Below are 10952 nucleotides of genomic sequence, written 5' to 3' on the forward strand. Positions count from 1 at the left end.
CTATTTCAAAAAAAGGTTGCAAATAATATAGAAGGTTCGCAAAATAGCTTTGTAAAACAATATCACAAGATAACAGTTTCATTGTATGAGAGCAAAAAAATAAATAAAAATAAACTCACTACACAAAAAAGCACTCAAAATTAAGTTTTTTTAATTTCGTCTGCTCAGAGTAGTCATGACTGTACAAGAACCTGTACAATACGTATGTTCAACAAATCTTCAAATATAGGTAAAGTATAAGGTCATACAAGAATAACAACAAGCTAGATATATTGTACATCTTTACAATCTCCTATTGGGAACTCCATTTAGAGCAGGACTATTACTTGGGCTCAATTCTATCATAAGTTGTATCACCACTATAATCAAACCGCCTATCAACTTCATATGGGTGTCGAACAGGGGTCGTGGTAGACCCGGCAACACTTAAGGAATTAGATGTTGAACTTGGATCTACACCTGCCTGTTGCATGATCTTCTCTATCTCATTAACGACCTCACTCATTGTGGGCCTGTCAGCACTGGTCTCATCCACACATCGCAGTGCCAAGCTGATGTACTGCTCGAATCCACCGACTGAGGTTGTAAAACCAAGTGATGGATCAAGAAGGTTTTTTAGGTTGCATAGATCCTTTGACCTGTCAAAAAGATTTTGGACTTCTCTGACAATGTACCGGCCACGCTCAAGGGGCTTCTTGCCAGTAATTAACTCTAGAAGCAAGACGCCAAAGCTATATACGTCGCTTTTATTGGTTAATTGTTGGGTCATGTAATATTCCGGGTCTAAATATCCCTGCAAAAATATAAACAAGAGCAATCATCAGATCCTTAATTTTGAGATTAATGATCTCTTATTAATGAAGAAAGCAAGCAGAATTGGATATTTTCTTCATGCAATCCCCGACAAAATATCTCCTCCTTTACAAATATTGAGATAAATAATAAATAATAGGGTTACATAAAGTTAAGTGGAGAAGATAAGAGGATGGGATAACTATTTCAGCAACAAATATATTTGACAACTGAGACAAGTCGTACAGCACTTATCACATTATGAAATCAAAATTATAATTTTAACTTCTCCAGTTTTTAGATAGTCTGTATCAAATGAGGTACAACTTGAAAACTTATTCGTCTTCCATTAAGTGGTTTAAAAAACAAATGATTAAGATTTATTGACATTTGATTTGAGATCAAATTTGATGTAAGGTCTATGTAAAAGAACACATCTATATTTTAGTTCTTGACAAACTATGATGTGGATTCTCATGGTTGTCAATTTTGTCTATTTTCATTGTTATCCTACTCCCTGGGAGGACATCATCTTGATGTTTCTGTTTCTCTGATATGGAGGAAGCATGAAATATTGTGATGATAAACTAGTAAAATAAAACAGAGAAAGAGAGAAATAACAAACCATGGTGCCTTTGACTTGCGTTGTGATCAGACCTGTACCATCAACTCCATGAGATTTAGAGAGGCCAAAATCGGAAACCTTAGCATTCAAGTTTTCATCCAACAGACAATTGCTTGATTTTATGTCTCGGTGAACTATTGGTGGGTCTGCCAGCTCATGCAAATATGAAATGCCCTTCGCCGCACCAAGGGCCACACGGAGCCGCCGTCTCCAATCCAAATGGACACCAGATTTTCCTATATAGACAAATAAAAACATAAATTAATTAAAAATTGCCTCTACAGTATTGTTGGTATATTTTATAAATGTAACTAACAGCATACAAGATTTTTTTTTAAATTAATCTATCAATAAGGAAATTCAGTATTAACCAACAAAATATAGAAAATTCAGTCAGAGGCCCAAAATCTAATTGCATTTTGTTCTGTCAACAAAGGAGCTGAAATCAGCCAGTACTTTTACTATAGAATCAAAATTTTAAACAAGGCATACCTGATAAACTGTCCTTGAGAGTACCATTTGGCACATACTCATATATCAGCATCTGTTCACCTTTATCAAAACAAAATCCAACCAGACTGACAAGATTTCTGTGATGAACTCTAGAGAGAAGTTCAATCTCTGTCCTGAACTCATTACTTCCTTGCGATGACCCCTCTTGTGCCCGCTTCACTGCTACCAGCTGCCCGTTGCCAAGTGTACCTCTGTACACCTGTCAATACCAAGAGGAAGAAATGAAATCAAAGATTAATGAGATGCTATGAAATAGTAATAAAGACCACTGTTTCCCACCGCCTTAAGACCTTTATGGAACTGGGTAGTTAGTTCAAAACTAAGTTTTGATGCTGCTTTGCAGTGTTCAGTTTTTCATATGATTCAGTTGCTGCCCAGTGGTATAGTATTGTTATGTTTGACTATTGAATCTACCATTCATTTAGCCCTCATCTTGTTATAATTCATAAAATGTCCAAATGGTACAGAATGGGTAATTACCAAGCCATAACCTCCGCCGCCAATTTCATTCGTTTCAGCGAAGTTATTGGTGCATTTCTTGACCTCTTCAAATGTAAACATTCTTGCTCCCTTCAGCTGTGGGATGCTGCCACTGCTCTTTGGGTCCCACGAGGCTACCAACAAAATAATTAAGTAAAATTTGTGTTTTGTTGAATGTATCACTACAACGGAAATGCAATTTTGCGAGTTTGACAGTTGCAATCTCTAGTAGGACCCTTTTTCTTTGGCACGGTCTTATTTTCTAGGATTTTCACTATCTATGATTCTACCACTGAATTAGAGTTTCATAAAGGTTGTTCCCTCCTGATTTTACAACTATAATAAAAACAAACAGAAAATAAATCAATACCAAAAGATTGGCTTTTCTCTTCAGGCCGCGTGGTTTTTTTCCTTCTTACAATAAAAATGCAAAAGCCTATCAATCCCAAAAGAAGAAGAACACCAGCTGCTACTCCAATAATAATTGGTAGTGATTTGTTGTTTGATTTCTTCGATGATGGAGCAGGTACTGCATGACAAAAATAATTAATTAAAATTGGTTTTATAGTGATTAAGACTCTGCCTGTGTAGTTTCTACACAACCTGTCAGCCTATCCAAAGCCAGAAAAAAGGAGGGTTGTGATAGGCGTGGCAAGCCAAGGTAAAATACAACCTTTTTATGGAAATGAAACCCTCACTCTGGTTGAGTTTCATTTCTAGCTACCCCAACTTGTTTGGGACTAAAGGCTTTGTTGTTGTTTGTTGTTGGTTTTATAGTGATTAAATAAATAGCTAATGACTGACATATATTTGAATGGATGTTTGGAACAAAATCACACATGCTTAAGGTCTGTCATCCCAATACCTTAAACCAAGACAACGGAGCATTTGGCAAAGCATACAATACCAATAGGCAATTTTTTTTTTTATAATATATTTTAAAACTGTAGTAAACAAAATCGGTTCGTAAAACAGTGAATGCAAATCAGCATAAGTACAACAGAACGAGAAGTATATATTTCAAATGTAACCGTCCCATATGTTATTGACTTATTCTTTACATTTATGTCAGTCTGATGTGTATATACTAATCAAATTCAAACCAATAAAAAAAACAAGCAGAAGTTAAAAGTTCATACCATTAAAAGCAGAATATTGCTGCCCGAGGAAAAAGTATGGCCCGAAAACAGACGGAGGCTTGTAAGTCTGATTACTTAAAATAAACCCAATTCCCGTCACATCCTCCAGACTAAAATATGTCTTATTGGATGGGTAAACTCCCAAGCTCATCTCAAGATTATTATTTGAATCCACAAAAACATTCTGAAGTGAAATTGAATCCACTGGCAACCGAAACTCTACAAACTTATCCTTCAGGCCTTGCTCGAGTATTGTGTAGTATGTGCTATTGCTGAGGTCTGAGAAGGAAGGTGACCTGAAGAAAAGAGTCCCAGTGTAGGGAGAGGCACACTGGCAGTTTGGACTCAGATCTTGACCACTCAGACAGGTTGGAGGTAGAGTTGTGCATTTCTTAGATGTGTTGTATGAGGGGGATGCAGATACGGTCATTTTGCAATATGGGATGTTGTTCCCCTGAGTGCACACCGGGTTCCCTACCAGTCTGAAAAATGAAAAATCAAATAGGTATTTTTCTTATAGTTGTAGAAGATCTGGTAACAACTTCTTATTAAAACAAAGTCAGGTAGGTCACTGATGCTTTTGCCCACCATTTTTAGGGTTTAGTTCATGTGATCTCTATTGAAACTAGTTGCTATCAAGTGATAGAATCGGTGCCAATCTTGGATGGACATGGCTGTCAGACAAGCATGGGAATAGCTGAACTGACTTGAACATCGATTGAGTCGGGATAGTTTAATTATCAGTAGAATACATATGTTAGAGATTTCATTAGTGAATCAGCATCATTGCTTGAATAATAATGGGGACCAACTAATAAATTTGAAGCAGCTGCTTACATTAGTTGTTTAGTGTATCCACCACCAACGGTCAATGAGTCAATTTTGTTGTTCGTTAGATCAATTAATTGGAGCTGATTACTATAGGCTGTGCCAATATTTAGCGTTCCATTGAATCGGTTATCCCTAAGCCTCCTGTAAAGCCAGAAAATAATAAAGTTAAGTATGAGACCCCATGCAATCTTTTTGCAGCTAGAAATTTGTATTTGCAAATTACTTAATACTTATGTCAGAGATTGAAACCATAAAATACTGACAGAGTTTGAAGTGGAGAATTGCTGAACAGAGACTGGGGCAACTCCCCTCCTATTTTCAGGTTCTCAAGGTATCTGCAATTTTTGTAGACTTGTAGTTAATATATTTTTATATAAAACTGTAAACATGTCTTGAAGTACATAAAGGCTCCGTGAGTTTGTGTGTGTGTGAGAGAGAGAGAGAGATAGAGATTCCATGGCAGTCCCTGCCAAGATTTCAAAAATAGAGAGAGAGAGATGCATACAGGGAAGTTAAAGATGGCAATGAAGAGAACCATAGTGGTACATCTGATGAGTCGAAAGAATTATTGCTCATGTCCCTGAAAATTTAGAACTATTTGCTAAGCTTGATGACCAGAAATCACTACTGGGATTATACCACCTTCAAATAAATAGAGGCTGGTGTATCATTTAATAGATAGCGCGATTACGGACACCTTGCACTGGATCAATGAGAAGTAACAAGTGACAGCGAATGGCACAAGCAGCGAAAAATTTAAATGGTCTAGCGGCTTAGACCATAGAATTTGTAATTTTATTTTCAGCAGGAGTTTCGTGCCATTCGATAGTAGTTTGAAGTTTGAATTTTAATGTAACCTATTGTACTCTTTTGATCATTTGATCTTTTCTTATCAATATAATTGTTGGCGGATACCCGCTAACATTCAAAAAAAAAAAATTGTACAGAGCAAGCTGGGTTCATATTAGTGTCATAGAAAGTTGAAATTTGATAAGAAGATTTTCTTACACAAAACTAAGAGAAATCATTCCCGTCAGATCTGGCAATGCTCCATTTAGCTGATTGTTGGCCAGATGCCTGTTTTCAAAAATAAAAACATAGTGATAATGACAAACCATTCATCAAAAAGAGTTGAATGATAACATGATAACATGCAGACTTAACATTCCACATTATGGAAGGTATTTGTTTTCAGTGTAAAGAAAAGACCCTGTGGCTTACTATCCAAAACCCAAAAATGAAACTATATTTTCATTAGTTTGAGGCTATGGTGATATGCATATTACGGAGCCATCCGTGCTATGAATTCATGTGATATGCATATTACGGAGCCATCCGTGCTATGAATTCATATCTCCTTTTTCAAAGTCCAAATAGTTGGTCTGAATCCCTTAACATGTCTCCATATAACAATGTCCTTGGTGACCAAATTTTACATTTTCAGAAATTTTTACTACTTTTTTAAATAGGTAGAAAATCACTCGATGTAAAGATTATGAACCATAAAAAAGCAGTGATTCTCAACCTATCTAAAAAAAAATATTAAAAAGTTCTAAAAGACGATGAACTTGGTCTCCAAGTACTTTTTCATATGGAGATCATGTTAAGTGGTTTAAATGGACTGTTTGGGCTTTGAAAATGGAGATATAGATCCATAGCACAGGCTGATCTGTAATATCATATCACCATAGCCTCACACTTTCCAAATGCATTTTGATACTGATAGTGTTGTTCTGGCAAAGTAATCAAACTCTTATGATGGCAAACAACAAGATGGAAATCGTAAAATAGCAATGAAAAATGCCCTTGTAAACTTCATAGAAGAAAGCAACTCACATTTCTGAGAGCTTTGTAAGCACACTGAGGTTGGCTGGTGCTGGACCTGTTAATGAGTTTCTATCCAATCGCCTGTCTCGTACGAAAATAAAATGACTTCAAATTTATGAAAAATTGTAAAATTACTAGCAAAAGGCAAAGATTAACAATAAGAAAAAAAAATGCAATTTATGCTGATACATTTCCTCTTTTGTTTGTTGGAAGTTACTTGACCATATTATTACTTGCTTACAATATTTTTGATAAAATATTTGCTTAAATATAAACTGTGAATAATCTCAAGTAACCTACTAGGAACAAAATACCAACAAAGGGATTGTAATGGAATTATTTTATGAAAAGGAACTCATTTCCACCTGCTTCCATTATCTTATTGGAACAACATGTAATTGTATTGGGATTACAAACAAAAGTTTGACAGTACAGACCTGATGGAAAGGGATGAAACATTAGCAGAAGGCACTGAATTATTTGCCAAAAAAAAGTTTAAACAGCTTAAATAAATGCATACTTACAAGACCTCTAGCGTTTTGACTAGGCTTAATGTAGAAGGAATGCTTCCATTTAAGTTATTGTTGTCAAACAGCCTGAGAAAAATATATCAAACATGAAAAAAAAAGACCACACTATAATTTTAATATACTTTAGCACTGTTTTTGGTCCTATCAAGATTTGCGGCTGGTATGTTAATGCCTGGTACTGAACCTGATCTGTTTACTCACACTGAAAAAGACACCAATTGAAATTTGTTTAAATTATCTGCTTAACCCTAATTTCTTCATAAGATCACAAGTAAGCAGAAAAGAAATAAACAAGCAACAAAAATGCAATTGATATTTGTTTACATTAAACTTCTATACCTAATTCCTTCATAAGACTGCAAGTAAGCATAGAAGAAATAATAAGCAAAAATAATGACAGTGTTTGATCAAAAGCTTGCACAGACAAAGTTTGCTTACACATGTATAAGCGCCATGTTTGAGCTAAAAAGCTTGCTTGGAATGGAACCAGACAACTTATTAACTCCGAAATGGCTGCAATCCAAAAACCAAGGTTAAAAATGGAAATTTCGAAACATAAGGTAATTAATTAGGTGGAAGAAATTTTTATTTGGCATACAAGTGTTTTGTATGTGTTAACAAGTCAAGTCCCGGATTGGTGGAATCAGAGACCGGTATGGTACCGGTCAGTTGGTTATCTGCCAAGTCAAGCCAGTATAGCTTAGAAAGGTTTCCAATAGTTGCAGGGATCCTTCCAGAAAATTTATTCGAGTTTAAGGATCTGTATACAAAAGTAGAAAAAAATATATTTAGGCACATATAAAATACTTCTCAACAAAAAATGAAAATTTCATCAGCGCGCTACAAAACTACAAGTATCATGTAGGCATGCATCTGTCCTATGAAGAACATACCATAGAAAATTTTGGAAAACATCACCTATACCACCTCCCGATCTCTTCTAATTACTCAGAAAAGTTGCCAAAATTATGCCATCTCGGTGTCTCATAGATGTACAGAGAAATAGCTAATCTGGAGGGTAGTTTAGGAATATTTTGTAGACAACCAGAAAATACAAGAGTCTACAGGAGAATGCTACTTACAATTCATGGGTACTTGATACATTTTTTTTTCTTCTTTAAGGGGTATTAAAAATATTTTTGAGGTTTTTTCAAGGTCACGCATGAAATTAAAGAAAAGGTATATGAAGGTTCTTACAGAGAGACCAGGTTTGATAGTTTGCCAATCTCAGCCGGTATTTCACCAGAGAAGCTACAACCAATCAAAATCCTGAAAAAAAACAACCAAGTTAAATAAACAAAGCGGTTGGAAACATACAAAATTACAAACCAACTAATAATATATGTTTTGTACTTTTTGTTAGGGTTATTTTTCACACAACATATCTCTGTGGCAATTCGTCAAACACTGGAGTAGCCCAAATACCAAGCTCTTTCTCTTTCATCAGTGGTAAGACCAGACAAGGCAAGCGCTCTCTCTCTCACAAAAATCCTCTACAGTATACACGTAACGTATAGCATAAATTTTCATCATCGATCAATTTAGGCTGATTTGGGCCTGAAAACCCAACATCTGTTTTCTCTAATATACTCACAAGGTGTGTAATTGTTTCAAATTCCCGATAGCTGATGGTAGCGACCCCGTCAGTCCTGGATTGTAAGACAAATCCCTGTACACCGAATGTAGAGAATCACATAAATTACAATAAATAAAAGGGAAAATTTCAGATTTTGATCCTCAATTTAAAAAAAAAAAAAGTGATTCTTGAACCTTCATTTCCACCGACTTAATCAATCAAATTAGTCCTTCTAATTTTCAAAATAGACTAATTCAGTCATTTCATCAAATTTTTACTGATGTAATTAGCTTATTTGCCACGTGGATTTCGGTTTATCACTTGAATACGAACCAGGTGCAAATAAAAATTAAATCAAAGTATTTTTCAAACTTAGTTTTGTCATAAGCTTTGCAATGGTCATTATAAATTGATTGCAACAATACTAAATAATTATTTTAATTTTTGTTGTGCAACATTATAAAACAGAAATATGTATGAAACTCTCATTATAATTATTCATATATGATAAAAAAAAGAAAAAAAGTTCAAGCTTACTTCTAGTACAGTAAGCTTCGCTCAAAATAATCTTTTGTTTTGTTGTAGTTCATGTGGCAGTCCAAAATACACATGGCAAATAAATTAAATCAATTATGTCAGCAAAAAGTTTGATAAAAAAAAAGGACTAGTTTAATTTTTGTTTACAAAAGAAGTTAAAAAAACCAAGTTGATGTGAATTGAAAGTTTAAGAATTAACCTAGTTTTTTATTAAAAAGTTTTGAGGATCAAAATTTGAAATTTCCTAAATAAAATAAAACATCTATATTCTCATGGGACGGCGAAAGTAAATTCGTTGTTGTGGATAGCTTACAGTGTTTTTAATTCTTCCAAATTTTGAATGTCTCCTCCTGATAATGTGCCTGTAATACCTATGCTTGACAGTGTTCTATGAAAAACACAGAAACATAACATGATTGCATGAATAGGCATTTTTTTTAATGGAAGCAAAAGAACTTTCCACAAGTAATAAAGACAAAACATATATTGCAGATTTACATTTCAGTAACACGGCTGGTGCTGGTACTGCAATTGATGCCGACCCATTTAGCACCGCATGGGTCAGTCCCGACCCAGTTTGATGGAGTGTTCTGCCATTCACTTTCAAGTGCCATTAGTGCAGCACCTAAATACAAAATTTTTGAAAGACAAATTATATATAAATTAGAAAAGTACTTGGCCTAGTTTTTTTCTTAATTTATTTTTTTTATCGAAAACTATTTTTCGTGTAAGAACTAAGAAGCAATTATATTACTAACCTTTCTTCCTCACAAAAAGAACGAAAAGAAAATTCATTTAGTTAGATTTAGGTTATGATAAATTCAATTCATGCAAGGTTCAGATGGTGCAAAGCAGGACTGGTTAAGACTTTTCAAACATTTAAACCAAATAAACATAAACCAAGCAAAGGAAATGGAAGAATCGCCTATGACTATGAGTGGTCACCATTATGTCACCTGTACTTCTAAGAAGCACTTATAGTAATTAAATATAAATTAAAGGAAAATTGAGAAAAATCTGCTGATATAAAAACCTCTAATTCAACTCAAAATTGAGAAAATCTGCTGATATACCCACCTCTAATTCAACTCAAAATTGAGTTGTAAATTAAAGGTCAAACGAAGTAACCAACACGAAATGCAAACTTTTCTAAATAATCATACCAGAAAGCATACACCGAAATAAAACAAGCAAGCAAGAACATGCATACCATCGTTCAAGTTTGTATCTCCTTGGGCAAAGATAATTCCGACTAAAATACAGAGCAAAATTACCCAATGTGATCCTCTCAAGGTTTCCTTCCATAATCCCATTTTCAATAAGTTGCGAATGTTTCTCTGTATTTCTCCTCAAATTTCCTGAATTTCTTTCTTTTTTATCTCTGAAGATCAGCTCTTCTTCTCCTCCATGACTCAGTTTGACCCAGTATGCATATGGAGAATGATACCTTGCAAGTGGGAATACATGCACTTAATCCAACTGTTAGTCGTCTACCGTCTCTTTCTCATCTATAAAATAATTATATATGGGGTCACCAACAGTGTCCCCGGTTTCGTTTCTAAATGTTTTGAAATATATCTTTTTTTTTGAAAAATAGTGGTATTTTACCACCGATTTTATTGAAATCAAGAATCATAGCATATTTGACTTAGTACCTAAAATTGGTACTAAAATCAAATATGTCAAGTCTGTACAGCTGTTCAAAACATAAGCAAAAACAATAGAAAAAACCAAAACATCTTAACATGTCCACAACACAAGAAGGCAACAATCCTAGAAAAACACAAAAACATCATAACATGCATAAAACTAAGTATTACAAATCTAATAAGTCTTCATCCTCTTCCTCGACGCCAAACATTGGAAATGGGGGGTTGCCAACCCCAGAATCCTGCATCAGGAGGTCCAAAGTTTGGGTCGTGTCTGAGCTTCTTTTCTCTTCCAGCAGAAAGAGACGTGTCCGAAATTTTTTTTCTTACCACCCCATAAAATTCGAATTAAATAAATACCACTCGAATATTCTGTTTTCAGATTCCGCTACGAACTCGGACCGAATCTGCGGATGAATCATCAACCCGTTTGCATATTGGACCTGCGGACTG

At 34.8% G+C, this 10952-nt stretch overlaps 1 protein-coding gene across 3 annotated transcripts; it reads right to left on the reverse strand.

The window, feature by feature from the left end:
- Positions 1-201: 201 nt before the first annotated feature.
- LOC144551636 (leucine-rich repeat receptor protein kinase HPCA1-like) lies at positions 202-10293 on the reverse strand. 3 transcript variants are annotated; one of them, XM_078299713.1, is made up of 20 exons: positions 10236-10293; positions 10061-10191; positions 9349-9475; positions 9164-9238; positions 8332-8406; positions 7935-8006; positions 7336-7497; positions 7176-7250; positions 6732-6803; positions 6217-6288; positions 5389-5457; positions 4886-4960; positions 4644-4715; positions 4387-4521; positions 3550-4031; positions 2781-2939; positions 2411-2544; positions 1910-2129; positions 1418-1653; positions 202-793 (listed from the first exon to the last, which is right to left on the reverse strand). In XM_078299713.1, the coding sequence occupies exons 2-20, from the start codon at positions 10161-10163 to the stop codon at positions 323-325; spliced, it is 2886 nt and encodes a 961-aa protein (XP_078155839.1). In that variant the 5' UTR covers positions 10164-10191; positions 10236-10293; the 3' UTR covers positions 202-322. The 3 variants fall into 3 exon arrangements, with proteins under 3 accessions (XP_078155839.1, XP_078155825.1, XP_078155831.1); XM_078299699.1 differs by lacking the exon at positions 10236-10293 and having other exon boundaries at positions 10061-10225; XM_078299705.1 differs by lacking the exons at positions 7176-7250; positions 10236-10293 and having other exon boundaries at positions 10061-10225.
- Between the last annotated feature and the right edge of the window lie 659 nt (positions 10294-10952).

Source organism: Carex rostrata, chromosome 1 (assembly GCF_964058835.1).
Source record: "Carex rostrata chromosome 1, lpCarRost1.2, whole genome shotgun sequence".
Taxonomy (NCBI): Eukaryota; Viridiplantae; Streptophyta; class Magnoliopsida; order Poales; family Cyperaceae; genus Carex; species Carex rostrata.

Coding starts and splice junctions, on each gene's coding strand:
- LOC144551636 (XM_078299713.1), bottom strand. CDS start 10,163: ATGGGATTATGGAAGGAAACCTTGAGAGGATCACATTGGGTAATTTTG. Junction 8,007..8,331: donor TTGAAACAATTACACACCTT/GTGAGTATATTA, acceptor GTTTTTTTTCAG/GATTTTGATTGGTTGTAGCT. Junction 6,804..7,175: donor AACATGGCGCTTATACATGT/GTAAGCAAACTT, acceptor TATTTTTCTCAG/GCTGTTTGACAACAATAACT.